Source organism: Prunus mume, linkage group LG8 (assembly GCF_029339155.1).
Source record: "Prunus mume cultivar Tortuosa linkage group LG8, ASM2933915v1, whole genome shotgun sequence".
In the NCBI taxonomy this organism is placed as follows: Eukaryota; Viridiplantae; Streptophyta; class Magnoliopsida; order Rosales; family Rosaceae; genus Prunus; species Prunus mume.
In genome coordinates this window covers 10,841,387-10,868,552 of record NC_142705.1, presented here as the reverse complement: position 1 = coordinate 10,868,552, position 27,166 = coordinate 10,841,387, and the positions used below count along the sequence as shown (strand labels likewise).

Sequence of the window (27,166 nt, the reverse complement as noted above, 5' to 3'; positions counted from 1 at the left end):
GTGAACCTGCTTTGCCATACATGGCAAGAATGACAGGGTATGGAGGATTATATTTTCTTATCTTGTTGCCTGGACCACAGTTCCTCCCGGATTGAATAAAAATGGAGCTGGAAGAAACAAAGTGAGTGCAACCAAGGAAGATATTAAAAAAAAACCATGGCTTTGACTTAATTGTCGACAACCTTTTGAAATTAAATGTATTTTAATTTCTTTTCTGCAGTTTAATTAAATGTGTTCAGCAAGGTCAGGAAGATATATCTAACATTTATATGCTCTCAAGAAGCTCTGCTGGAGAATCAAAAGTGCCTTTTTACTTAAATATGTTCTGAGGCTGTCTGTTTGTGGATCGAATATTTTTAGTGCATGCAACAAATTAAACAAGTGGGCTGAGCAAGAAAACTCAGACTTGATTCCTCCTGTATGAGGAACAGCCATCCTGCAGGGTTAAGTTAGTCTTATTTGGTGTAATGTGAAATTATAATAATTTTTGTAAAATCTTTTCGTTGTACAGAAGGCGTGGCGCAATCTCTCTCTGGACACTCTTGATCCATTGAAGAAGAATGAATGAGTGTGGAATTGAATTTTTTCTTGCTAGATGGTCGAAAACTTGGTCCATTATTAGGATGAACTTGTGACAAATTAAAGTTGAACTCAAGCTCAAACATGTAAAAAAGTCTGCAGCAGCCAAGCAGATCAAGGCTCTGGTGGGTATTGAAACATGTTGAAGCAAGGATTAACTATACTGAAAGCCCCATCTATTAAAAGATTATGCCCGCTTATGTACCTAGCTTCATCACTTGCCAAATAAAGAGCTGCATTTGCCACATCTACTGCCTTAAGTGTCACACCCTTCAAGTTAGCCAATGCGCTCATCGCATTCTCCATCTCCTCATCCTCAAGCCCAACAAATTTCCTAGCCAAAGGCGTCACGAGCGCATAGGGCGACAAGCAGTTCACTCTGATCCCGAACTGGCCTAGCTCAACAGCTGCATTTTTAGTCAGGCCATTCACGGCATGCTTTGAGCAACAATAAGCATGTGAGGCTGCACCACCAACATATGAACTTATGCTAGCAGTTGAAATAATGCTGCCCGCTCGTGCTGGGATCATGGCCTGCGCAGCATGCTTCATCCCGAGGAAAACTCCGGTGACGTTGACGCTTAGTACGCGCTCGAAATCGGCCTTTTCATTGTCGATTATGCGTGCCTTGTTGTCATCAACTATGCCTGCATTGTTGAACATGATGTCTAGCTTCCCATATGTAGCAACAGCTTTGTGTACTGCATTTTTTATTTGGGCTTCGTCTGTCACATCACAGTGGACGAATGTGCAGTCTGTTGGGCCTATGGATTCCCGGACTGAATGGCCCAGATCATCTTGGACATCTGCAATGACGATTTTGGCCCCATGCTGGGCAAAGATTTTCGCTGTACATTCTCCAATGCCACTTGCTCCTCCAGTTATCAGAGCCACCTTTCCCTCCAGCCTACATTCAGTTGCAAAAAAGAACAAACACTTTTTTAAAAAGTGATTTCTTTATGGGAAAAATACTTCATAATCCAATTATTTTTCTTTCCCGCTGATTTTAGAGGTACCATTTTTAGATCATATTAGCGAACCACATTATATATCAAATCGGATTCATTTGCAATAATTATTATAATCAATTACTAATTTACACGTCAACTATCATATAATTAATTTCAACTTCACTAATGTGATATGAAATTGGTTGTTTCTTTACCATTATTGTTTCCTTTGACCAATTTAAATATATAAGCTCATATATACATTGTTGGTCCAATCTAACATAATCTTGATCTATGTGTGTCATTCTTGCATACGGGCCATGTTAATCTTCTATGAGATGACGGATTTTGGTGTCTCGCAGATTGTGACTTTTGGAGGATTGCTTTGGTGCTGAGGTGTTTTTGGTTATTGGGGAGCTTCTCTTCTTGGCGGATGATCGGTTGGTCTCTATGTGTAGTAGTGTTGTCCCGTGTGGTGGGTGTGTATTCACTCTTTTGTGCCCTTGATGGTGCGGTCTTCGTCTTCTTGGTGGTGATGATGGCTTTATGTTGTATTTGTTTTGATTTTGTGATGGGGAAGATTGTTTTACTACGTACCAGTACACTGTGTTGGTTTTAGTCTAATCTTCTTTGTCCTTGTGTGCTTGTAAGAGTTGTTTGTTTCCTTCCATTTTTGGGGATTTTAGTGAACTCGGATTGATTACAACAACAAAACCAAAACAAAATAACAAAATCTTCTCTGTATCGTTCCAATTTTATAGAATGATTCCGAAGGAATGTCTAACATAATTAATCATGTTAATGTTATTCATGCCTTGTAAGAAGCCTAAGGCACTGACCTATGGCTTCCCAAGCAAAATAGAGCCCAATACTGGCCTGTCGAGTCTAAACATCAAATCTATAGACTGGACAAATGAAAGAATAATCACCCATGAAACTCTTATTAATGGTGAAGCCAATTTGGTTGTAGATAAGTTTGCAAAATACACAAACTCTGACCAGCAAAATACACAAACTATCACATATGTAACATATGATATGTTTACCAAGAAAAGATACACAAATATAAGCACGAACAGATAACTATAAAACTTGATTAATTAAGCATGTTCTGCTAACCTTCTTGTGACTGCAGAGAGTACTGAGGAGAATGCCATAGCTCAGAGAGAGAGAGAGAGAGAGAGAGAGAGATCAACGAAGAGTGATAATTGGTTCTGTTTGGAAATGGGGAGGGTGAGGACCCAAACCCTTAAAAGTTAAATATTTATCAATTTTAAAACGCAACCATGAGAGAGAGATCAGACAAAGCCACCGACCACCTACAATTGAATCATGACATTTTTTTTTAAATAAATAATACAAGCAATAATTAAAATTATTTTAAATTAATTTAATATACGGAAATATGATATAAACTTAAATACAAAGGGACGAGTTCATATCTTTAACCAACTAGCCTAATCCACAGAATCATGGCACTTTCTGATTAGAAGATGTTATATGGTCATCAAAGTCAGTATTAAGGGAGTGGTCAACAGATTAAGGTAGTCCTTAATTTTTAGGGAGACTTTGAAAAAATACAAAAGAGAGAGAAATTTTGTAAAATAAGCAAAAATAGACAAAATTACATTTATTTAATTTTGAATTTCCTAAGGAATCCTTTACATTTGCATGTCTTTGATTTGAAAGTTGAGAGGTTTTTCTGTTTTTTTCAAAAAGCTTTGGCGTTTTCCAAAAGTGAAATTTTTTTAACTAAAATCTAAATTTACTTAATTTTTATAGGATGAGGCATATGGAAATATGAGCCAGGCCACATCAGCATAAACAAACAAATGGGTGGCTGGCCCATATATAATATAGGAACTTGAATTTTTGTTTGGGCTAGGCGACCTGCATTACTATAATAAGTAATTACTGGTTTCATGCATATCTTAAACAGTTTTATATTACTTTTTTTTTGGGGTCGAATTTTATATTACATATTATATTAGAACCAAAGACGCGGATGGTTGAGATGGGAATCATTTTAACGAGTCACGGGAATCTTCCTGTGGCATAAACCTATGCTAATTTAATTATATCGAAATGAATATTTCTCTACTTATGCATATTATAGGATTGAATGCTCAAACCCGATCAAATTTCAAATCAAATCAAACTAATTCGTGCTATTTAGTTTGGTTTCTATGCTTAACAAGTGTAATTTTAGACCTAACTGAACCAAATCGTTCATGTTTTATTTTGTCTGCATCTTACTCTTTGATATCATACCTATAATGTTAAAAACAAAAACTGCTAACTCATTCACCCAATACGTCTCCGTCTTCTTTGTTATAAATTTCTCTTAACTTGATTTAATTTGTTGTTAGAAATTCTCTTTGATATATGTTAATAACATATAAAATTTGCTTAGTTGCTTATGATAGGAAACCGATGACTAATAGATTGGTGTTTCCCTTTATTTGGTAATTCTTCTCTTGAGATGCGTAAGCGTGCCACCACTAAGCCTCTTGATGGTTTGGATGGAAAGATTGTGTGAATATGTTTGCATTTTTGACTTCTAATCAAATGATTGATCGGCCAAACAAGGAACTTTTTCTTGACTTAAGCTCTTTCACTTCCTCAAGGTCAAGGATGATCGAGTTTTGTATGACTATTTTTAGGATTTTGGTGATAAGTGCAATGAATGTAAATGCAAGAACAGAATTACAGTAATGTAAATGCAATAGAATAGATTAAAGTGATAAAAACTTGAATAAAAATTGAATTTAAAGACAACTGAAAGTAAATTGCAAGAAAGTAAGCTTACAATAGGAAAATGAAGAACTTGGATAATCTAAAGTGCTTGAAAGATAAAATTCTAGACTAGGAATTGAAAGGTGCACGATAAAAAGATAGGTTTTGTGTGTTGAGTCCAAGGCCCTTTCCTTTTCTGAGGAGCTATTTATAAAGCTTTCTTCAGCTCGTGGGTTTGGCCATTAAATGGCATCAACTGGTTTTTCCTTGAAAGTCCTTCCAAGATTAATGTCTTCTGGAGTTCTAGGCATTTAATGAGAATTTCCCAACCACCACCAACCCATATGGGTCAATAAAGTGGAATTGGGATTGTGAAACTCTTTTCTTGATTTGAGATGCAATAACTCCTTGTAGGTTGGCTACAAGTCTTCCCATCTTTGAATTCTACCACTTGCAAGAAGACTCCTGCCGGAACTTCTGAAGTTAGCTTCTTGAGTTGGGTTTGGACTTTTGAGTGTATGATTCGACCTGTGGTGAGACATCGTGCACTCAGAGCTTCTAACTTGGTTGAGAATTCCATTAATGTTAGGGTGACATGAGAAAGACCACACGGAAAAGGCCACTTTAGGAAAGGTCGGATATGAGAGGCGAGATTTGAGAAGCGAGGTGTGTGAGGCCACAAATTCTTATCAAACATTGACATAATTCAAATACTAAGTATGTCAAAGTAACTTGAACCCTAGCCTCCCTTCCTTGGAAACACTTTCAGCGTTGCATTGGGGGAGGAGCTCCTCTCCTCATTCCCACTTCCTTCATCTCCTATTTTTCTATCTTTCTCTCTCTCCTCTATGAGAGTTTATGTTACTTTTCTTGTTGTTTGTATTTCCTCCTTGTCTCTCTGAATCTCCTCTCTCACTCCTTCCCATCCCTCTGATCTCTCTCATCTCTAACTCATTTTATATCCAAATGCCCCCATCTATCCATTACATCTCCCTCAAGTTCTCCTTTTCCCATTTCCCTATGATTGACTTTCTCTACTTTTTTTTCTCTTTACCCTCACCTTAAATTTCCCTACATTATGCCCAAATTTGGAAAACCCATATCTGCACTTCCACTCTCCTCTTTCTCCCCCACCCATAAATGTTGTTCTTCGACCTACACTTCGCACCTCTAAATCCCTTGCCCCTTCTCTGTTATGGTGTCCTCCACACATTCCCTCATACTGTGTCCTGACCCGAGGTCTTGACCACCAACAACTGCTCATTGGCTCCACTGATGAGGATTCTTCAAAAGTGCTCTTTGTAAGTGCTTCTAGGATTATGGTAGCGCTTTTTGCATGGGTGGTTCATCTACCACCATTCCTTTCTAAACATTAGTCTGTCTGGTTACTGGTTATCTATCTCTGATGGTTATGGATCTACGATGGCGGCGTGACAAGTGGGAAGTGGCGGTTGCAGCTTATCAGATTTACTGTGAATCACTGTAAGCTATGCATGATAACTTTTTCACGTGGCAGTATGTTATTAGCTGGGATAGCAAAACGATATTATCCTCGTTTCACACAAGTTTTTCTGCCACTATTGGTCTATATAAACTGTACATATTAAAGAATGATCACCATGAAACTCCTATTTTTGGTGAAGCAATTTGGTTGTGGATAAATTTGCAGAACTGGGTGTTCAAGACACTAGCCACCTTCTGTGATGAACTAATTTTGTTTGATAATTACCAAAAAAATACACAACCACATCACATATGTTTACCAAGAAAAGATACAGAAATATAAGCACGAACAGATAATTATAAAACTTGATTAATTAAGCATGTTCTGCTAACCTTCCTGTGACTGCAGAGAGTACTGAGGAGAATGCTATTGCTGTAAAAGAGAAAGAGAGAGAGAAAGAGATAGAGCAATGAAGAGTGATATATTTATCAATTCTAAAAAAAGTAATTAATTAGTTATATGAGAGAGAGACCAGACCAAGTGACCCATCACCCACAATTGTAGAATCATGGCAAATATTTTTTTTTAAAGCAATGGTCCAAATTACTCTACGAAAATGAGGATTCAAACTTAAGTACAAGGAAGCGGGTTTACTGCCCTAGTCAATTAGTGTAACCCACAGAATCATGGCACATTCTGATTAGATGTTATATGATCATCAAATATTAAGGGGGTGTTCAACAGGTTCAGGTATATGGGAAGGGGTTATGCTAATTAACAGTTGGTTAATTAATTGGATCCATAAACAAATGGTTGGTTGGCTCTAATGTCCATATATAATAGGAACGTGACTTTTTGTTTGGGCTTGGCCACCTGCATCAGCATTACTATAATAATTACTGGTTTCGTGTATGCATCTTGAGCAGTTTTATATTACATAACAGGGTTCTAATAAGGACATTGCAGCCAACGAAACAAAAATCTAATGAAGACAGACGTGGAATATTATCATCAAATCCTAGACACATGTTCTGTCGACATAGATATTAATCTCCCTAGTGCCATGAACACTAGTGGAATTCCAGCACATACGATATGAGTATCTTCTAGTCTTTTCTAGTTCTTGGTTTTCTGACTATTTTCAATACAAACAAGAAAGTCATTATCTCAACTTACGTAATCCAACTCGTTTTTACCTTTAATATTCCTTTTTCGACCCATAAAAGGAAAAAAAAAAAATCGAATTGGCTGAACCCCAACAACAATATATATGTTGCGTGATTAAAAGACTCAAAAAAAAACAAAAACAAAACACAAATTAATGTGTTTTGCGATTTACATGGAGTGGCTGCGTCTGTTGTTGTTGTTGTTAACATCGTTAGCAATAACAAATCATGTTTCATGTTCATGGGATTTGGAGGCTGGTCCGAGTTTGGAGCTGAATCAACTAAGTCGGGAGCTGCTGGACTCGGCGAGGCAGCCCGAGTTCTTTGATTGGTTGAAAAGGGTTAGGAGGAGGATCCACGAGAACCCAGAGCTGGCCTTCGAGGAGCACGAGACGAGTCAACTCATTAGATCGGAGCTCGACTCGCTGGGGATCCAGTACACGTGGCCGGTGGCGAAGACTGGGTTGGTGGCTTCTATTGGCTCTGGGGCGCAGCCATGGTTCGCTCTGAGGGCCGACATGGATGCTCTCCCAATTCAGGTTTGCCAATATCCTCTCTCTGAGAGAGGAAGAAGCGGAAAAGAGAGAAAAGAGAAATTTGAACCCAAAAAAAAATGAGAGAAAAAGAAAGTGTGCGTGTGAAATTTTTAATTTTTTAATTTTTTAATTGTTTTTTGCGATGGGAGGTGGAACACTTTTCTTTTCTTCCCGGATTTGAGAATTTTTTGAAGTTTTAATTTTGTTAACATAATAATAATAATAATATTAGTGAAACATACAGCAAAAATAAAAAAGATTTGATTAAAAAATACAAAAATAGAGAAGGTGAGAGAAGTAAGGTTTTTTTTTGTTTTTTTGTTTTTTTTGTTTTGCTAAGTTGGGGGAGGTGGGGTGGTTCAGGTTGTTTCATTTTAAATTGTTCTATAGATAAATCTAGTTTTAAAATTGTTCTAAAGATAACTCTGTATTGATTGGGGTTTTGTTGATGATCATTCAGTGAATGTAGCCTTATCGAGCACATTTGTGGCTTAAATTTAGTGAATGTAGCATTATCGAGCTCATTTGTAGAGTAAATTAAATGAATGTAACATTATCGAAATTGATTATATCGGGTTTTGGGTTTGTTAGGAATTGGTTGAATGGGAGCACAAGAGCAGGAACCCTGGAAAGATGCATGCTTGTGGGCATGATGCTCATGTAACAATGCTGCTTGGAGCAGCTAAGTTACTTCAGAGCAAAAGCAAAGAAATAAAGGTAACCCAATTGAAATATGCTTAAAATATACCATTTATACATTGCTTAAGGTTTTGCATATGTACAATTTTATAGGGCACAATCAAGCTTGTTTTTCAACCTGGAGAAGAGGAACACGCAGGGGCTTACCATATGATAAAAGAGGGTGCTCTTGATAACATTCAAGGCATTTTTGGGTTACATATTCAACCTCTAATGCCCGTTGGTACTATTGGTTCCAGGCCAGGTCCAATTCTTGCAGGCTCTGGTAGATTTTCAGTCACAATTCATGGAAAAGGTGGGCATGCTGCGTTTCCCCATTTGGCCACAGATCCAATTCTTGCTGCCTGCTCGGCCGTCCTTGCCCTTCAACAGCTTATTTCTAGAGAAACAGACCCTCTAGATGCCAGGGTATATAATATATGTATTTTCTCGTTGGTTTTCTTGTTTGTTATGGTTAGTTTATACATGAACATTGTGTGAGTAGTAGAATTCTAAAATGTGGTATATTAGATTTTTTCGTTTCGGACCGTTTATAGGTGGTTACTGTTGGGATGATTGAGGGTGGCCAAGCAGCAAATATAATCCCAGAGACAGTGAGACTTTTAGGCACTTTTCGAAGCATGACTTCAGAAGGTCTAAACTACCTTCAGCAAAGGATTCAAGAGGTATAATCTGAGGTCTAATTTAATTTAATCCCGCCATATAATTGTTTTTACTTCAACAAAACTGAGAAGTAACTGTTTAAGCTATGGTAGCAAAGAGCTTTGACATGTTATGCACTTAGACAGTCTGACATGTTATATGTTGTTAGGATTTTCAGTTTAGACGACTGAACATGTTGTTAACTTATTACATGAGATAGAGCATAATTGTGTATTTGATTGAGATGTTATGTTGTTAAATTCTTAGTATAAACGATTGAGATGGAGCATAATTGTGTATATGATTGGCAGGTCATAGAGATACAGGCTTTGGTGCACGGGTGCACAGCAACGGTAGACTTCATGCTGGAAAAAATGAAGCCCTATCCAGCCACAGTTAATGATGAAGCAATGTACAAACATGCAAAGAATGTGGGAGAAACTTTGCTTGGGGAACCAAATGTGAAGTTTTTTCCAATGTCTATGGGAGCAGAGGACTTCAGCTTTTACACAGAAAAAATGGCAGCTGCATTCTTCATGATTGGGACAAAGAACGAGACTTTGGACCCAAATACAATTTGGCATTCACCCAATTTGGTAATTGATGAGGAGGTTCTTCCAATAGGAGCTGCCCTTCATGCTGCTGTTGCACTTTCTTACTTAGATAATGTTGCTTCTGCTGTAACTTATTAGAAATCTTTTAACTAGTTTGGTACTGTTTTGTTTAAAAAAAAAAAAAAAATGCTTCCGCTATGCTGTGAGAATAATCAGCTATGAAATAAAACAGTTAGGTTTTGATAAATTGTACATGGAAAAGTGTTGTGAGTAGTTAAAGTGTTTAGTAAAATTGTATTAAAAGTACTTTTAGTATGCATAATGACCAAAAAGAACATAACAAAGAAACAATTACTTTTTGGGTGATTTTATTAGCACCTCATTATTTGCTCTTCGCACCCCACATTCTCTTTACACTCCATGAATTTTAGTAAAATTTAAAATTACTCATTATACCCCATTTTTCTTCCTAATTTGCCCTTATGAACCTCATTCCCTAACTTACATGTGTAAATCTCATCCTATGTCAAACCCCACCCATAGAAAATTCCCTCATTTTGCAGACACACCCCATCCCATATCAAACCCCACTCCATCAAAAATTCTCTCCTCTTGCAGACACGCCCATTGCACACCCCATCCGATTTGCAATAGACTCCATCGCACACCCCATCCCACCTGAAACAGAGCCATCGCACAACCCATTGCAGCAAACCCCAACCCCATCTTAAACCCTCATCGCCGATCTCTCTAGTTTTTACAAACTCATATGACCTCAAAATCCTCCGAAAAGCCAAGGTTTGATTTCAATTTTGATTTCAACTTTGTGGGTGTATGGTTCGAACTTGGTTTTACGAAAATAGATGTTACTTTCGGTGGGTTACCACCGAAATTGTTGCATTGTTTCAGTGATAGTCCATTGAATTTGTTTCTGTTTTTCAGTGGCTGTCCACCGAATGTATTCCCATTTTTCAGTGGTAGTCTATCAAATTTGTTTCCATTTTTAGTGGTAGTCTACTAAATTCATTTCTTGTTTTAGTGAATTAGTTTCTTGTTTCATTGATCATCTACCGAATCCGTTACTAAGTTTGTACTTAATATTATTATTTTTATATATGAAGATGACTCACAGAGGTACTACTGAGGCTTCATCATCTAGATCTGATAGACAACGTCCCACAGCCTCAACGAGGAGACATATTGCGGCTCCCCAAGATCACTTTGAGGATACTACAGAGGTTGAAGATGTAACTCCTATTCATGATAGTAATGTTGACACAGAGGTTGAAGATGCAGCTTCTACTCATGATAATAATGTTGATCCATCTTTACTTACGAGTTTTAAAACTCATATAGCAGTTGCAATTTGGAATAACCAGGTAAGTCATTTTACTGTAACAATATAAGACAGAATATAAGTATGGTTCATAGTAATTAACCTAAATTTTTATTTATTTATTGTATTTGACTAGGAAAGTGAGCTCCTTAGGTGCATGTCGAAGACATCTACCCTTCGTGAGTAGAATTAGTGGGCTAATCCAAATAATGGTATATTCAAAGGATACATTCAGAGGTCTAAATTAAAGTAACTTATTAGGTGTTCTTATCGGAATGCAGATAAGATTATGGTATCTACCTTCTTTGAGAGGTGGCATCCCAAAAACGAACACCTTTCACATACCTTTTGGTGAGATGACCATCACATTGGATGATGTCATCTAGTTTAGGCATTCCTGTCTCTGGAGCAGCTGTTGCTCCACTTGAAGATGATAACAACACAAATTTTGAGTTGTTAGTTAATTACTTAGGAGTGACTGATGAATAGGCTACTCAACAATTGCACCAATACAGTGATGAGTGTGTGAGTTTGTCATGGTTACGAGTACGATTCTCCGATGTTTCAAACACAGATTCAAAGGAGCACATCATGTATTCGGCCAAAGCATATTTGCTATATCTCTTGGGTTGCACTTTGTTTGTTGACAAGACTGGCACGAGAGTCCAAATAGTGTACCTTAGACTACTGAGAGACCTTGATAGTGTTGTTGGTTATTCATAGGGGTCTAGGTGCTTAGCATGGTTGTATAGACAATTAGGCCAACCTTCGAGGTCTAAGGTGAAGCAGATTGCTGGGTACATGACTTTGCTAGAGGAATGGATATATAAGCACATGCATGGTATTGTTGTACATAATCATGACCTTGATTATTTAGAGGTCCAGCCTCGTGCATTTCGTTGGATTCCAAGTCGAGACAATAGGATAACATCGGTAGACGTGTAGAAGTATAGACAACAACTTGACGCTTTGAATGCTAATCAGGCGTGTTTCTCTTACATGTCATCCAACTTTGTTATATCACCATCTGCATCCGACCTTACATCAGTTGTCTCACTAGACTTGCAAGACTTATAGTTACCACTCATCTCACAAGCAAGTATTACTCGATGTCTCATTTTGCCCTCACCTCCATAATCAGACATTCTAATTACAATTACAACATTATTCATTTTCTTTGTACACGAGCTCATCTAATTAATGTATCTCTACCAGCAAATATCTACACATTAAACTCATGTTATTTAAAGTTAAAATGTGAAACGTTAATGTCACGTTAATGATACTAAAAAGGATGTCAGACCAAAAAACAAACTCAAAATATTTACCAAATAAGTTGTCAATTGATCACTATAGTCCATTACACATTTTGTTCCCACATTGTTGCCTTCAGTAGGGGCATCACCTTGTTTTTGTTCCTTCAATGGGAGTAAGGCCAAAATAGCTTCTATTAAATTTGTGATCAACAATAAGTTACTGAAAAAATAAATATATTTCAGTTTGTTGCCATTGAACTGTAGATAAAAATTCGGTAATACACTACTGAACACCATTCCATGTTATGGTGGATCTCCACCGCATCTTAAGTTAACAGCCGGTCAAACATAACTGAAATACATTTTCAATGGCATCCCACCGAATCTGTTGGTGTGCTGAACGCAACCAACGAACATAATGAAATCCTAAACTTGAAAAACGACAAAAAATAAACTCATACCTCATTCGAAGCCTCTCTAACTTTACTCTCACCCTTCATGAATAAATACAACATATTTTTTCACCAATATAAGCGTATAAACCTCGTTAGGGTTGTAAGAACATGATGGTTTGAGAAAAAAAGTCAAACTAGGGTTGCAAGAACATATTTGGGGGGGTGTAAGGTGTAATGAGCGAATTTAATTTTTATTTTAAATGTTTTTTGTCCTTAACGGTAATTATGTACAAGGGTAAAATATGTTATTCATGTTTAAAATTAGTATGGAGTGCAAAGAGCAAATAATAAGGTGCCAATAAAATCTCTCTTACCTTGTTTTTTTTTTCTTTTTTCTTTTTTAAAAAAAAAATTGCCAAAAAGGAAATCAACTTCTCTGCATATACTCATCCTTTTAAAAATATAATTTGTGGCACTAGCATATGTATAGAAGAATTTTTTATATTTTTATATTTAAAGTATAAGTATATGTAGAGAACTTGATTCACAGTTTCTATCTTGAAGAAAAACATATACTAGTTTATATAAGAAATAATTATATAAAATATATACACTCTCATTATAGTTTCAACTATCGTTTATATTTATAAAAAAAATAAAAAATAAACTATCAACATATAGAGATCATTGATCCGAACTTATTTTATTGAAGCCGTTCAAATTTGATCCGTTCATCTATATATATATATATATAACAAAAGATAGAGAATAGAAAAATATTCAAAATACTAGAAAATATCATTAGGTTAATGCAAACATTAAGAATTGAAATTATTAATTAAATGATGATAATATGGTAAATTCACACTTTTCATATTTTAAAAAATTAAAATTAAAAAGAAAATCAGATAATATATCCTATTTTTATGAAACACAACTATCTAGTATCTTTTTTAATTCTAAAATAAATTTTAAAAAAAAAATTAAAAAAGATAAGCTATTTACTCATTAAAATGTAACTTGGCCACAATAAACAAGAAAGTCATTGTCTCAATTACGTAAATTCGATTAGTTTTGTTACTATAATATTCTTTGTCGACCCCGAAAAAACAAAAAGACTATTTCAAACCCTTCTTGGTTGTAGCTGGACCAGACCCACAACAATACATTGCCTAAAGACTCGCAAATTTTTTTTAATTTATTTACAAATTATTGTGTTTTCCGATTTGCATGGAGTGGCTGCGTCTGTTGTTGTTGCTATCAGCGTTAGCAATAACAAATCATGTGTCATGTTCATGGGGTTTGGAGGCTGGTCCGAGATGGGAGCTGAGTCAGCTGAATCGGGGGCTGCTGGACTCGGCGAGGCAGCCCGAGTTCTTTGATTGGTTGAAAAGGGTTAGGAGGAGGATCCACGAGAATCCAGAGCTAGCCTTCGAGGAGCACGAGACGAGTCAACTCATTAGATCGGAACTCGACTCGCTGGGGATCCAGTACACGTGGCCGGTGGCGAAGACTGGGTTGGTGGCTTCTATTGGTTCTGGGTCGCAGCCATGGTTCGCTCTGAGGGCTGACATGGATGCTCTCCCAATTCAGGTTTGCCAATATTCTCTCTTTTCTAGAATGTCAACAACCCCACAAAAAATTACCCAAAAAAAAACCCAAAATTATCCGGTCACCTTGCCCAAGTGGACCCATAACAGATGGAGAGAAATTCTCATACAAAGGAGATAACATTTTTTGCTATCCAATAGCACTGGGAATAGCAAAATACAAGTAAGTGTCTTTCTTGTGGAGGGCCAATGTGGGTCGCACCTAAGCACTCTGAATTGATTGGATACATTTGATCAGTATTTTGAGAATCGAAATGGGAGTGAAAGACTGTCGTTAACATTCCTAACAAATTTGTATTTGAATTTACTCCAATGCTAAACTTCATTATTTTCCGTTTTTTTTCTTTTTTTTTTTGGACATGTGTATGCACATTTGTGGAGCATATTTAGTGAATGTAGTGTTATTGAGCACATTTGTTGAGCAAAATTAGCAAATGTAGTAACATTATCGAAATTGATTGTATCGGGTTTCTTGTTTGTTAGGAATTGGTTGAGTGGGAGCACAAGAGCAAGAACTCTGGAAAGATGCATGCTTGTGGGCATGATGCTCATGTAACAATGCTGCTTGGAGCAGCTAAGTTACTTCAGAGCAAAAGCAAAGAAATCAAGGTAAACCAATTGAAATATACGCTCAAATCAGATATTTTCCTGTTGTTTTATTTATATATACATACCATTTTATACATTGCTTAAGGTTTTTGCATGTATCTGTACAATATTATAGGGCACAATCAAGCTTGTCTTTCAACCTGCAGAAGAGGGTCATGGAGGGGCTTACCATATGATAAAAGAGGGTGCTCTTGATAACATTCAAGGCATTTTTGGGTTACATATTCAACCTCTAATGCCCGTTGGTACTATTGGTTCCAGGCCAGGTCCAATTCTTGCAGGCTCTGGTAGATTTTCAGTCACAATTCATGGGAAAGGTGGGCATGCTGCATTTCCCCATTTGGCCACAGATCCAATTCTTGCTGCCTGCTCGGCCGTCATTGCCCTTCAACAGCTTATTTCTCGAGAAACAGACCCTCTAGAGGCCAGGGTATAATTTTTGCATTTTCTCATTAGTTTTCTACTTTCTACTTTGTTATGGTTAGTCTATACATGAGCATTATGTGAGAGGTTGTGCCGTATATCGATTTCTTTTTTGTTTTGGACCGGTTATAGGTGGTCACTGTTGGGATGGTTGAGGGTGGCCAAGCAGGAAATGTGATCCCAGAGACAGTGAGACTTGGAGGCACTTTTCGAAGCATGTCTTCAGAAGGTCTATACTATCTTCAGCAAAGGATTCAAGAGGTATAATCTGAGGTCTAATTTAATTTAAGCCTGCAATATATAATTGTTTTTTACTCCAACAAAGATGGAGTTTTGACGTTTTACGTTGTCAGACAGTTTGACATGTTATGTTGTTAGAATTCTTAGTTTAAACAATTGGGATAGAGCATAAATGTGTACATGATTGGCAGGTCATAGAGATGCAAGCTTCGGTGCACCGGTGCATGGCAACGGTAGACTTCATGCTGGAAAAAATGAGGCCCTATCCAGCCACAGTTAACGATGAAGCAATGTACAAACATGCAAAGAATGTGGGAGAAACTTTGCTTGGGGAACCAAATGTGAAGCTTCTCCCAATGTCTATGGGAGCAGAGGACTTCAGCTTTTACACAGAAAAAATGGCAGCTGCATTCTTCATGATTGGGACAAAGAACGAGACTTTGGACCCAAAAAGACTTTGGCATTCACCCTATTTGGTAATTGATGAGGAGGTTCTTCCAATAGGAGCTGCCCTTCATGCTGCTGTTGCAATTTCTTACTTGGATAATATTGATGCTGCTGTAACTCATTAGAAACTTTTAAATCTATTTATGTGAATAACTCATAAATAATTGAAGTGGAGTTTTTTTTAAAAGTCAATTAATTGAATTAGAGTTGGAGAAGCAAACCAATCAACATCACTAAATAAAGATGAAGATGCCAACGAGGTCTAGCCTAAAGGTCTCAGGTTCGAATTTCCGTGACACATTTGTAGTGTGTGTGTGTGTGAGAACCATCATGACAGTATCGCTTGTTATATCCCGGGATCTTGCTTTGAGTGTTTGTTGCTTTCCACTACTTTTGAAAATGAGGAAATTGCTTTGCACTACTTCTCAGACTCTGCTTAGCTTATGTAGGAAAAGATTCCAAATTTTCTACCTCACAGAGCTTATTTTTAAAATCTTCTTTATCTCCTCATGTCTATCATTTTGTTTTATATGCCGGCCTAATAGCAGTGTTCATAAATAGATATAAAACAAAAAAATTAGGACCACAATTTTGTACTTCCTAGATCCTCTATTTGTGGTAGGGCTCAGTTTTAAGACGAATTGGGCATTGCATTGGGTCTTAACTTTTGTAATGGGTGCATGAATCACTAAATCATGGAGGCTCATTTCCTTACACATGTTAGGCACATAGATTTGACCACAGAAAAAAAAGAGAGGCACATAGATACTTAGTTACACAAGTAGATTATTCGATTAAGATTATAACGGATCAATGTAGACCATAAGCTATTTTTAACAAATTTCAAATCACAATAACCTTGACATATATAGGGTACACCATAGATTATTTTTTATTTGAAGCCTATATTTTCTTTTAACCTGCACTTTTAAAATTGTTATTGTAATTAGATTTCCGTCTGCTAAAAAAGTATTTCTGTATTTACGTATAAACATATTATTTTCTGGACTAGATAGGTGTGAGTGGGTGAACTGACCACACATGAATAGGTGGCAATTACAAACAGAAACAACCCATTAACAAACAAACAAATGGAGCAGAAACTTTCAGACCAAAACAAAAGGCCAAAAACGGAAAGGGAAAGTTTCAGGCGCAAAACTGTAAACCAAGTGCAGTGCTTGAGGAGAAAAGCTTCATTCGCTCTCAAATTTCACCAAAAACCACCATGGGGTTGATGCTCTTGTGCTTATTTTTGTCAACAATCTTGGGCCACTCTCGGGCTGTGGAAGCTTCTGAGTCAGAGCTCCCGAGTCAAGAGCTCGAGTTCTTGACTCGGGGACTCTTGGGGTCGGCCAAAGAGGCTGAGTTCTTTGAATGGATGAGAGGAGTGAGGAGGAGAATCCACCAGTACCCAGAGCTTGGATTTGAGGAGCACAGAACGAGTCAACTCATCAGGTCCGAGCTTGACTCGCTTGGGATTGAGTACGCGTGGCCTGTTGCCAAGACTGGTGTGGTGGCTTCTATTGGGTCAGGCTCCAGACCAGTTTTTGCTCTCAGGGCTGACATGGATGCCCTTCCACTTCAGGTTCTCTCTCCCTCTTTCTCTCTGCTATGAAACTTAGACTTCTTGTTGACCAGCAAATGGAAACTGGGTACTGTTTTATATTTGGTTTTTTTTTTTGGGTCACTGATAAACAAAATGCACCCTTGAATTTGGAAGGAACAAGTAGAGTGGGAGTTCAAGAGCAAAATAGATGGCAAAATGCATGCTTGTGGTCATGATTCTCATGTGGCAATGTTGCTTGGTGCAGCCAAATTACTCCAAAGTAAAAGAGACATATTAAAGGTGCATATTCTCTTGTCACAATTACTGATAATAGCATTTAGTCTCTATTTGAGTGGAGGAAGTTCCGAGTTCAAATCTCATGGACGATGTAAATACCTTTTTAACAACAAACCCAAGTCATAAAATTTGATGTCTGTTTGATGCTTTGAAGGGTACTGTGAAGCTGATTTTTCAGCCGGGAGAAGAAGGTTATGCCGGAGCTCACCATATGTTACAGCATGGTGTTCTTAACGACGTTGATGCCTTCTTCTTTATACATGTTACCCCATCACTACGCACTGGTGTGATTGCTTCAAGGCCTGGTCCAATGCTGGCTGGTGCTGGCCTCTTTTCAGCCACAATCAGAGGAAATGGTGGACATGCAGCTGCCCCACATAAGAACAAGGACTCAATTCTAGCAGCAGCATCAGCTGTGGTGGCCCTTCAACAGATTGTATCAAGAGAAACAAATCCTCTTGAGGCCAGAGTAATCTTTTCTCTTCTCCCTTTTAATGAAATTTGATTAAGCATATAATTTCACACGTTTTAATTTTCATATTCAAAACCAGTGACAGGAAGAGCCCATAATTCCATTCTTGGTAAATTTGAATTATCAATTATGTAGGTGGTGACAGTTGGATTCTTAAAGGGAGGTGAAGCAGGAAATGTGATCCCTGAATCTGTGAAATTTGGGGGAACTTTTAGGAGCTTGACTAATGAAGGCCTCACCTATCTCCAAAAAAGGATCAAAGAGGTAAAATAGGCAATCACTCTATGACCATGAATTTCCTCCATTACAATTTTCAATTGAATAAAGTACCAATTTTCAGTCGGAGTGATCTAACCGAAAAAGTATTGCAGGTCATAGAACTGCAGGCAGCTGTGCATCGATGTGAAGGTACAGTGGACTTCATGGAAGACACACCATTGCCTTATCCTGTAATGATCAATGATGAACCGTTGTATGAGCATGTGAAGAAAGTTGGAGAGGCCCTGCTTGGGGAACCTAATGTGGAGCTTTGCCCAGTGATAATGGGAGCAGAGGATTTCAGCTTCTACTCAAAGGAGTCTGCTGCAACCATTTTTGTGCTTGGAATAAAGAATGAGAGTCTCAAATCAGATCAGCCATTGCACACATCTCACTTTGTCATTGATGAAGAGGCTCTTTCTGTAGGAGCAGCTCTCAATGCTGCTGTGGCAATCTCATACTTGGATACACTTGTTGTTCGGACTCATTAAGACCTCGAATTTTGGTTTTCATTCAAAATCCATCATGTAAATTGGCCTCAGAGTATCAAATAGAAAACATTTTGGATTTGAAGAGACCATAAGCTTGAATGTGCTAGAATTACCTTGAAACTTAATGAGACACCCGTTATATTGATTTCTAATGATACAGCCCCTGAACTTATCTACACCAATAATATTGAAGGCATTTTTTGGTTACATATTCAACCTCTAATGCCCGTTGGTACTATTGGTTCCAGCCCAGGTCCAATGCTTGCAGGCTCTGGTAGATTTTCAGTCACAATTCATGGAAAAGGTGGGCGTGCTGCATTTTGCCCATGGCAGCTCCTTCAGTTGATGATTCTCTTACTATTCTCTCTGACTGCGAAGTTAACCAGGGAAAAGCTTTGGTACTTTCCGACCAACGAGATACATGGGAGTCTCAAATCAGATCAGCCATTGCACATTGATAATGGGAGCAGAGGATTTCAGCTTCTACCCAAAGGAGTCTGCTGCAACAATTTTTTTGCTTGGAATAAAGAATGAGAGTCTCAAATCAGATCAGCCATTGCACACATCTCACTTTGTCATTGATGAAGAGGCTCTTTCTGTAGGAGCAGCTCTCAATGCTGCTTTGGCAATCTCTTACTTGGGTACACATGTTGAGACTCATTAAGAGATTGAATTGGTTTTCATTCAAAATCTATCAATGTAAATTGGCCTCTTGAGTATCAAATAGAAAACATTTTTGGATTTGTAGAAACTAAAAGCTTGAATGTGCCAGAATCACATTGATTATGAGACACCATGTATATTCATTACTAATGGAACAGCCCATGAAGTTATCTACACCAATAAATTGTAGTAACAATCCTTGAACTACACTGCCATTTGCATTTTCATCATTGAATTCCAGTAATAGTTGTTGTCCTTCAACTTGAACCCATGTTGGACGAAAAATCCAAACCAAGGTATAATTGAGTGACAATAGCTACAATTTAGTCTTTCTTTTTTTAAATACAACTAAAGGGGATTGAATGCTTAACTTAACCTAATCCTCACTCATTTTCCCGACACTCTCACCATTTGAGCATAACATAAAAGCTTTCGACATCAATAACTTAATTCCTTGCTAGATCAGCGTCTACCGTCAGGTCAGGTCAGTACGAAGTCTAAGATTTCAATCATCTGTTAAAGCAGAGAATGACCTTCCTCTTCCATGACTTTTTAATGCTATTTCCCATCTCAACGAAGCAATTTTGAAGGGCATCTCAAAAAGTTCATCCCAGATTGGTTAATGCATGTAAGTAGGGTTTTCTATTGCCTCCCTATGACATGACCTTATTGAAAGCAAATCCTACCACTATCTATTATACACCAAAAATGTCAGTATCAATGTCACCCCTATTTTGCTCCATTACTTTACCGAGATTTATTCTTCTTCTTTTTTTATCTGAACCAAGAATTATTCTTTTGCTTTGATCATTCATACTAAACCAGCACTTTAAATTGACATATCAGCCATATCAAAATAAATTGTTTTCCATTTTTGGCTAAACCAGCACTTTAAATTGACTTAATCAACCACTTCAAAATAAAATGGTTTCCATTTTTGGGTAAATGCAGCTACCTAGTAATGAAAAGAACACAACTTTCTCAGGCACGTGTGCAAATCTGACCTACCCCTCTGATCTCAATCTTAAAAGAGGCACACATGGTGTTCTTAGAATCTCAGAAGATATTTTTCAAATGGGTTTCAATTTCACTTTCTCCTTGTGCTTCTTGTTATCACTAAAAGCTGCACTCTTTCATCAAACTTGGGCTGAATATGGATCAGAGCTCGAGTTCTTGACTCGGGAGTTGCTGGAAGCGGCAAGAGATCCCGAGTTCTTTGAATGGATGAGAGGGTTGAGGAGGAGAATTCACCAGCACCCTGAGCTGGGATTTGAGGAGCACAGGACGAGTGAACTCGTCAGGTCCGAGCTTGACTCACTGGGAATTAAGTACAAGTGGCCTGTAGCCAAAACTGGGGTGGTGGCTTCTATTGGCTCTGGCTCTAAGCCTGTCTTTGCTCTGAGAGCTGACATGGATGCCCTCCCTCTGCAGGTTCTCTCTCTCTCTCTCTCTCTCTCTCTCTCTCTCTCACAGAGTTGCCATAATTCTACTGCTTCATATCTTCAATCACTCTGCTAAGCAACCCACGAAGTAGGTCGCAACCTTACAATCTGAAAAGGTTGACATCCATTATAAAATTATGCATGAGAATGTGATATGGAGCAGTTCATTATATATGTTTATAATAGTATGATATTTAGCCAAGTGTCACATTTGGGTCAACTTGGTTCCTCATGACTGCGTTTTATGATGAACTCCCTTTCGCAGTAGTAATTTTTAGGTAGCTGCTACTATAGATGTCTGATTCCTTGAAACCAATCTTATTTTGTTTGGAAGGAATTGGTAGACTGGGAATACAAGAGCAAGATTGATGGGAAGATGCATGCTTGTGGTCATGATTCTCATGTAGCAATGCTACTTGGAGCAGCCAAGTTGCTTCAAGACAAACGAGATATGTTGAAGGTAGATGAAAATCTATCTCTTATGTTATGTTTAACAGCCAAAAAACTACCAATCTACTTCTGCAGGTCCTAATATTTCAATATGTTATTGAAGGGAACTGTGAAACTAGTTTTCCAGCCTGGAGAGGAGGGTTATGCCGGCGCTTACCATATGTTACAAGATGGTGTTTTAAATGATATTGATACCATCTTGAGTTTACATGTTTTGCCATCAGTGCCTACTGGTGCCGTAGCTTCGAGGCGTGGTCCAATACTTGCTGGTGTAGGGCTCTTCTCAGCTACAATACAAGGGCAAGGAGGGCATGGAGCATCCCCTCATCAGACAAGGGACCCAATTCTTGCAGCAGCCTTGACAACCCTTGCTCTTCAACAGATTGTGTCTCGAGAGACGGATCCGCTTGAATCCAGAGTATTCTTAATTGCTTCTTTTTTCTGCAAATTTTTCTAAGACATTGAAATTCAGTTAAAAGCTTTTCATAAATGAGTAGACTACTATTGATATGGTTTCGAACCAGTCGATACAATGGTTGACATTAGCCTCTATATACCCGTGATACAAGCCGAATAAAAAGTAGAATGAGGGCTGTCATTGGCTTTAGCATCTTACCAGCAATTGACAACCAATAATTCAGATCCATCATCTTGTATCTTGTAGGTGGTAACAGTTGGGTATCTACAGGGAGGTCAAGCACTAAATGTGATCCCAGACAGTGTGAAACTTGGGGGAACTTTTAGGAGCTTGACTTCTGAGGGCCTCTCATATCTCAAAGAAAGGATTAAAGAGGTAGACATGCCTTCCTTGTCCAAAGATTTTAAACGCATATTCAATCTAAGTAGATTTCACTAAATACATTCCACTTACAGATCATAGAGCAACAAGCAGCTGTGCATCGTTGTACTGCGGTGGTGGACTTCATGGAGGACAGACCACTGCCTCATCCACCAATGACTAATAATGACGCGCTGTATGAACATGTGAAGAAGGTCGGCGAGGTCCTTCTTGGGAAACCTAATGTGCAGCTTCTGCCATTGACAATGGGTTCGGAGGATTTCAGCTTCTTCTCGGAGAAGACTGCTGCTGCAATCTTTGTTGTTGGGATAAAGAATGAGACTCTGAAATCAGACCGAGACTTGCACTCGCCCTACTTTTTTATCGATGAGGAGGCTCTTCCAATAGGAGCAGCACTTCATACTGCAGCTGCAATCTCATACTTGGATGGCCATGATGATGTTAACACTCAGTAGGAACATGGTTCGGTCTACAATTCTAGGAATAAGATTATAAAATGATAAAATAAAATAAAAATTAAGAAAATGAATGCTGCAAATCCCGTCTTACTAAATCACAAATGCAGTACTCATATCACTTGGTGATTGTGCTAGTGTGTAGCCATACTTGGATAGCCATGGTGCCAAGACAGAGTAGGAGCATTGTTCTATTTTCACTTAAAAAAAATATGTAGCCTTAAACTCTCGTACTTACACTAAGCACTCAGAAGTCAGAAGGAGAGAGAATTGACACACATAAAGCCCCAGCCATATCTAAACACATCATCTAATCACTAAAATTTGTTAATCAAATTCCAACTCCATAATGTAGACGTCAGAGAGCATTGGCTGTCATCTGCATAAACTCTAGGCATTGCATCAAGAGAGTTAGGCAAGAAACTCAGCCTTTTGAAATAATCCAACTGCGACCGCTTATCTTTTTAATTCCCTGCTCTTCCATTTCTCTGCGGCATCTGATCAAACAGCCGGTAGGCCCCAACCAAATCCCCAACACTCGCATGCCCAGTGAGCAAAGTCGCGATTGAGGGCAAAAACGAACTGGGTAAGCTACTGGGTGAAGCTAACGATGAGCAGAAGAGGATGGGAGGCATGAGATTGAAAAAAGGTTTGTGCTTTGCATGGCTTTAAAATCTCTTCTTCCTCGTCAGGATTTTCGTCGCACAGACACAGAGCCTTCTCACCTGACGACATGTCGTTTGTCCTCTCCTTAAAATGGCAACTCTTATTCACTGGTATAAATATATTAGAGAGACGCCAAAAACCGAAACACAAGAGAGATATATGGCGGTGTGGTCGTATCCACCGACGCCCAAGCAGTTGGCGGTGACGGCGTGCTGTTTCGTGACGGGGGTGGCGCTGTTCGCCGTCGGAGCTCATCTTTCACTGGCCAACGTGGGCCCACAACAGGACCGGGTCAAGGCTCGCAGGAATTTCGTCAAGGACCGACTAAGAAAGCTCCTGGATGATTAATTGGTTTGATGCTTTTCAAGCGTTGAATTTTGTTCCTTTTTGTCTCACAGTTGAGTAAGAAATGTTATGTTGTCAAGTTGTTAATTTCAACTCTTGATTGAGTGATGTTTTTTTAGTTCTAAGTTACTTATGATCACCAAATGTTTATATGTAGACTGAGTCTTTCTTGCCAATGCCATGTAATTTTTCAAGAAAAACCCTGATCCTCAAAAGTTAATTCAACCAGCTGTTTGTTTGAGAAAGATGTCTTTGGTTCTTTTTCATGAATGCATCTCACCTAGTTGCATTTGGTCCATTGATGGAAAAACATCCTTGTTGATATCAATCTTTCCATAGTTCAGGTGTTCTTTTAAAAACAGTAGAAAAAGATGCAAACTTGCACCTTTCATCTTCATCTTGGCCAAAAGCAAAATGGAGAAAGACTTGACCAGACCAGGCACTAGATTTCTTGCAAGATTAATGACATGTTCATGTAACTGACGTGGCAAAATGCAATCTTTTTTCAATTTTGTTTTCTCTATAATACGATGAAGAGCAGAGTAAAAGACAGACACTTTACTATTTGAACTTGCCCAAAGGCCAAAGAGAAAAGCAAAGCTCTTGTCCTTTGCCCATAAGTCGTCTGCTCAGCCACATTACATGCATTAAGCCACTACACTAAGTACCAACCAAAAGCAGAGAGAAAATTCAAATGGAGATCAATCAAACCTTACCCACCAACACACTCGCCATCACAGACCCACCAGAGAACCCTTCTTTACAAACTCAACCGCCACGACAAGAAGAGCAGCAACAGCTAGAACGGCGTCGTTACATTGACAAGCATTCCACAGTGAACGGCCGTCACAGGCGGGTCAGAATACCCGTGACCTGTTGCCCCGGTATTTTCCGGCTGACCCAAGAACTGGGTCACCGATCCGACGGCGACACCATTCAGTGGCTCCTCTCCCAGGTCCGACCCGAGCTCGTTCTCCCACCACAACCTAACAACAGGACCCGTCGGTTTCCACCCGACCCGGTTCCCCAACCCAATTGCAGATACCCGGGTGCAGCAGAAGATGGGTTGGATCACAAGGCAGTGGCTCGTCTTCCGAGCGTCACTGTGAGGGCTACTGTGGTTCAAGCATCCACTGTGTTCTTCGACACTCCAGCGACTCTAGGTAGCCACTTTGCCCAACTCTCTCAAATGGGTTGCTTTTGTTTTCATATTTGGGGTCTTGTTGAGGTTTCTGGGGTTTATGGGATGCTTAAGATCTTTGTTTTCTTTATATTCTATGATTTGGTTAAGTGGGACCAGGATTTGTGGGTCAAAATATGTTCTTTCTGTATGAAGATTGGGAGATTAAGGGCCCACTACCCTCCTCCTTCCTTAAGATTGTGGACCTGAGGTTTTGTTATGTACTCTGGGACCATGACCTTGTAGGCCATTGCAAGTTCATATTATATTTTTTGATCCCCAAATATTTTAATTTCCTAACCATTTACAATTTGGGTTTCTGTCATTTGTGGGTTGTTGGCAGATAAAGCAGAGAGACTGGTTGCTGGTGCAGCTGCATATGGATCGCAATTGGTTGTGTTTCCTGAAGCATTTGTTGGTGGTTATCCCCGTGGTTTGATGTTTGATTCTGCAACGGCAACTCTTTCGCCGGAGGAGAAGCAGGCCTTCGAGAAGTACTATGCCTCAGCCATTGATGTGCCTGGTCAGATTCCTTCCACTGAAGATGAAGTTTTCGTTTGAATGTGGTCTTCTGCATAATATTACCTTCCTGCTTGTTCTGAGTGTTAGCATGTGTGACATTTAGAATTGTTGATAATCTTTCCCTCTATGTTTAGAAGCACTCTTAACAATTTCAAGCTGGTTTATATCAAGTCTCTGGCAGTCAAAAAATTTGGTATATACTTTGTAAGAAGTTAAGAACTATTGTAAATCTTTTCTCAGATGCACATAGCTGTTTGTACCTTTATATGTGGTTGTCTTGACCCCCGGCTAAAGTTGGAAGCTTGTGTAAGTTTAGCTTTCTGATAAACTATTGATTTGTTTTATCTAGTCAATGTCTTTGAATTTTCAGTTTTATGATAAATCATTGATTTACTTTATCTGTGGCTGTTGAAATTCTATGTCATACATATAATACATTCTATCTTTTTTATTTGAATAATGAAATTATCTTTGGTGTTTGATATGCAGGTCCTGAAGTGGACAGGCTAGCAAAAATTGCAAGTAAATATAAAGTTCACTTAGTAATGGGAGTAGTGGAGAGAGTTGGATTCTATCTCTGTAGCACAGTGTTATTTTTCGATTCATTTGGCCAGTGTCTTGGAAAACATCCCAAGCAAATACCACTGGCGTCAGAATCTCCAGTATGGTGTTCTGGACCAAAATTGCCACTGTCTGTGTATGACACTGAAATTGGGAGAATAGGTGGCCTTGTTTGTTGGGACAACAGAATGCCAGATCTAAGAACTCAATTATATGGCAAGGGTAAATATGCTATCATACATAAACACTCTTGCTTAGTGTTTTCAACTTTTCAACCAAAATCACCATGACCATCCAACATAAGAAAAGGTTCCACTTATCTGCCGCAGCCATGGTCATGATTTCAAGTCCACTAGTTACTTTATCACCTTTAGAATACTACGATTGTTTTCTTTAACATGGGACTCACTGGAATTGTAGTCCAAGAGTTCTTGGTTTCTGATCTTAATTTCTTGCCCCTATATCATTAGGCATTGAAATATATTGTGCACCCACAGCTGAAGCAAGGGAGATTTGGCGCTCATCCATGACCCATATTGCCCTAGAAGGTGGCTGCTTTGTTCTATCTGCAAACCAGTTCTGCAGACGAAAAGACTATCCACTGCCACTGGAATGTGTTTCTGGAGATTCAAATGATGCGACATCCTTGGATATCATATGTGCTGGTGGGAGTGTTATTGTTTCCCCATCAGGAACCATATTGGCTGGACCTAATTACCAAGGAGAATCCCTTATCTCAGCTGATCTAGGTATGAACAATTTGTTTCAGAAACATGTAAATCACAGTTAGGATGATATGCAAACAGCCATCTCTCTTCCTCCCTCACACACACACACACACACACACACACACACAGTTGAGATGATATCTAAACTACTATTTGATGTTCTTAGATCTTGTAGAGATTGCTCGAGCAAAACTAGAATTTGGCGGAGTTGGGCTTGGGCACAACGCAGGGCCAAATGCTGTTGGTTGGAGGAGGACAAGCATACCGAATCCCGATTTGTTTGCTGCAACCGTGAAAACAGAAGTTTCTGATCATGCAAATGTGCTGTATGCATGACTCTGACTCTACCTTGTAGTGCCCCGACTCTAACTACTAATGTACACTCTGCTTGAAAATAGCCACCTTAATCTACTAAAACGAGGAAGTGTCTTTTTTTTGGTCAAGAAACGAGGAAGTGTCTTGTAGTAAGCTTTTGAACTTAGTGACTGTTGTACCCATATAAAAAAATTTCTCCGGCTCATGCCTGCCTATTAGATTATATTGTACAGTTGATCAGATGTTGGTTAGATTAATTTGAAGTTGTAACATCTCACGATCTTTTTTGCTCTGAATTTTGGCAGCTCATGATCGAATCGGCCTCCGAAAGCTGTATCACAATTTAAATTCATC

The 27,166-nt window shown here is 38.6% G+C and overlaps 7 protein-coding genes across 8 annotated transcripts; 6 read left to right on the top strand and 1 right to left on the bottom strand.

Annotated features, from left to right (window-relative positions):
* Positions 1-596: 596 nt before the first annotated feature.
* On the bottom strand, positions 597-2,807 carry LOC103341722 (secoisolariciresinol dehydrogenase-like). The gene is made up of 2 exons (XM_008245262.2): positions 2,649-2,807; positions 597-1,486 (listed from the first exon to the last, which is right to left on the bottom strand). Exons 1-2 carry the CDS (start codon positions 2,684-2,686, stop codon positions 694-696), a joined length of 831 nt encoding a protein of 276 aa, XP_008243484.2. The 5' UTR covers positions 2,687-2,807; the 3' UTR covers positions 597-693.
* A 4,137-nt stretch (positions 2,808-6,944) lies between these two features.
* LOC103341724 (IAA-amino acid hydrolase ILR1-like 3) lies at positions 6,945-9,504 on the top strand. Its single transcript, XM_008245264.2, has 5 exons — positions 6,945-7,414; positions 8,003-8,128; positions 8,204-8,518; positions 8,647-8,775; positions 9,064-9,504. Exons 1-5 carry the CDS (start codon positions 7,031-7,033, stop codon positions 9,442-9,444), a joined length of 1,335 nt encoding a protein of 444 aa, XP_008243486.2. The 5' UTR covers positions 6,945-7,030; the 3' UTR covers positions 9,445-9,504.
* A 3,898-nt stretch (positions 9,505-13,402) lies between these two features.
* On the top strand, positions 13,403-15,814 carry LOC103341723 (IAA-amino acid hydrolase ILR1-like 3). Its single transcript, XM_008245263.3, has 5 exons — positions 13,403-13,886; positions 14,387-14,512; positions 14,628-14,942; positions 15,068-15,196; positions 15,367-15,814. The coding sequence occupies exons 1-5, from the start codon at positions 13,524-13,526 to the stop codon at positions 15,745-15,747; spliced, it is 1,314 nt and encodes a 437-aa protein (XP_008243485.1). The 5' UTR covers positions 13,403-13,523; the 3' UTR covers positions 15,748-15,814.
* A 906-nt stretch (positions 15,815-16,720) lies between these two features.
* Positions 16,721-18,838, top strand: LOC103341725 (IAA-amino acid hydrolase ILR1-like). Its single transcript, XM_008245265.2, has 5 exons — positions 16,721-17,207; positions 17,343-17,468; positions 17,620-17,934; positions 18,073-18,201; positions 18,309-18,838. The coding sequence occupies exons 1-5, from the start codon at positions 16,848-16,850 to the stop codon at positions 18,684-18,686; spliced, it is 1,308 nt and encodes a 435-aa protein (XP_008243487.2). The 5' UTR covers positions 16,721-16,847; the 3' UTR covers positions 18,687-18,838.
* Positions 18,839-20,350: 1,512 nt separating this feature from the next.
* On the top strand, positions 20,351-22,556 carry LOC103341727 (IAA-amino acid hydrolase ILR1-like). Its single transcript, XM_008245266.2, has 5 exons — positions 20,351-20,780; positions 21,126-21,251; positions 21,345-21,659; positions 21,906-22,034; positions 22,115-22,556. Exons 1-5 carry the CDS (start codon positions 20,424-20,426, stop codon positions 22,493-22,495), a joined length of 1,308 nt encoding a protein of 435 aa, XP_008243488.2. The 5' UTR covers positions 20,351-20,423; the 3' UTR covers positions 22,496-22,556.
* Positions 22,557-22,865: 309 nt separating this feature from the next.
* Positions 22,866-23,622, top strand: LOC103341874 (uncharacterized). Its single transcript, XM_008245429.2, has one exon. It carries the CDS (start codon positions 23,252-23,254, stop codon positions 23,507-23,509), a length of 258 nt encoding a protein of 85 aa, XP_008243651.2. The 5' UTR covers positions 22,866-23,251; the 3' UTR covers positions 23,510-23,622.
* Positions 23,623-23,772: 150 nt separating this feature from the next.
* Positions 23,773-27,108, top strand: LOC103341728 (bifunctional nitrilase/nitrile hydratase NIT4B-like). Of its 2 annotated transcripts, none has more exons than XM_008245268.3 (5): positions 23,773-24,669; positions 25,030-25,209; positions 25,698-25,991; positions 26,267-26,518; positions 26,664-27,108. In XM_008245268.3, the coding sequence occupies exons 1-5, from the start codon at positions 24,201-24,203 to the stop codon at positions 26,831-26,833; spliced, it is 1,365 nt and encodes a 454-aa protein (XP_008243490.2). In that variant the 5' UTR covers positions 23,773-24,200; the 3' UTR covers positions 26,834-27,108. The 2 variants fall into 2 exon arrangements, with proteins under 2 accessions (XP_008243490.2, XP_008243489.2); XM_008245267.3 differs by having other exon boundaries at positions 26,240-26,518.
* The last annotated feature ends 58 nt before the right edge of the window (positions 27,109-27,166 follow it).

Coding starts and splice junctions, on each gene's coding strand:
- LOC103341727 (XM_008245266.2), top strand. CDS start 20,424: ATGGGTTTCAATTTCACTTTCTCCTTGTGCTTCTTGTTATCACTAAAA. Junction 21,660..21,905: donor CGGATCCGCTTGAATCCAGA/GTATTCTTAATT, acceptor TGTATCTTGTAG/GTGGTAACAGTTGGGTATCT. Junction 22,035..22,114: donor TCAAAGAAAGGATTAAAGAG/GTAGACATGCCT, acceptor TTCCACTTACAG/ATCATAGAGCAACAAGCAGC.
- LOC103341724 (XM_008245264.2), top strand. CDS start 7,031: ATGTGTTTTGCGATTTACATGGAGTGGCTGCGTCTGTTGTTGTTGTTG. Junction 7,415..8,002: donor TGGATGCTCTCCCAATTCAG/GTTTGCCAATAT, acceptor TGGGTTTGTTAG/GAATTGGTTGAATGGGAGCA. Junction 8,776..9,063: donor TTCAGCAAAGGATTCAAGAG/GTATAATCTGAG, acceptor TATGATTGGCAG/GTCATAGAGATACAGGCTTT.
- LOC103341725 (XM_008245265.2), top strand. CDS start 16,848: ATGGGGTTGATGCTCTTGTGCTTATTTTTGTCAACAATCTTGGGCCAC. Junction 17,208..17,342: donor TGGATGCCCTTCCACTTCAG/GTTCTCTCTCCC, acceptor TGAATTTGGAAG/GAACAAGTAGAGTGGGAGTT. Junction 18,202..18,308: donor TCCAAAAAAGGATCAAAGAG/GTAAAATAGGCA, acceptor AAAGTATTGCAG/GTCATAGAACTGCAGGCAGC.
- LOC103341874 (XM_008245429.2), top strand. CDS start 23,252: ATGGCAACTCTTATTCACTGGTATAAATATATTAGAGAGACGCCAAAA.
- LOC103341723 (XM_008245263.3), top strand. CDS start 13,524: ATGGAGTGGCTGCGTCTGTTGTTGTTGCTATCAGCGTTAGCAATAACA. Junction 14,943..15,067: donor CAGACCCTCTAGAGGCCAGG/GTATAATTTTTG, acceptor GACCGGTTATAG/GTGGTCACTGTTGGGATGGT. Junction 15,197..15,366: donor TTCAGCAAAGGATTCAAGAG/GTATAATCTGAG, acceptor CATGATTGGCAG/GTCATAGAGATGCAAGCTTC.
- LOC103341728 (XM_008245267.3), top strand. CDS start 24,201: ATGGAGATCAATCAAACCTTACCCACCAACACACTCGCCATCACAGAC. Junction 24,670..25,029: donor CGACACTCCAGCGACTCTAG/GTAGCCACTTTG, acceptor GGTTGTTGGCAG/ATAAAGCAGAGAGACTGGTT. Junction 25,210..25,697: donor CTCAGCCATTGATGTGCCTG/GTCAGATTCCTT, acceptor TTTGATATGCAG/GTCCTGAAGTGGACAGGCTA.
- LOC103341722 (XM_008245262.2), bottom strand. CDS start 2,686: ATGGCATTCTCCTCAGTACTCTCTGCAGTCACAAGAAG. Junction 1,487..2,648: donor CTCTCTGCAGTCACAAGAAG/GTTAGCAGAACA, acceptor AACTGAATGTAG/GCTGGAGGGAAAGGTGGCTC.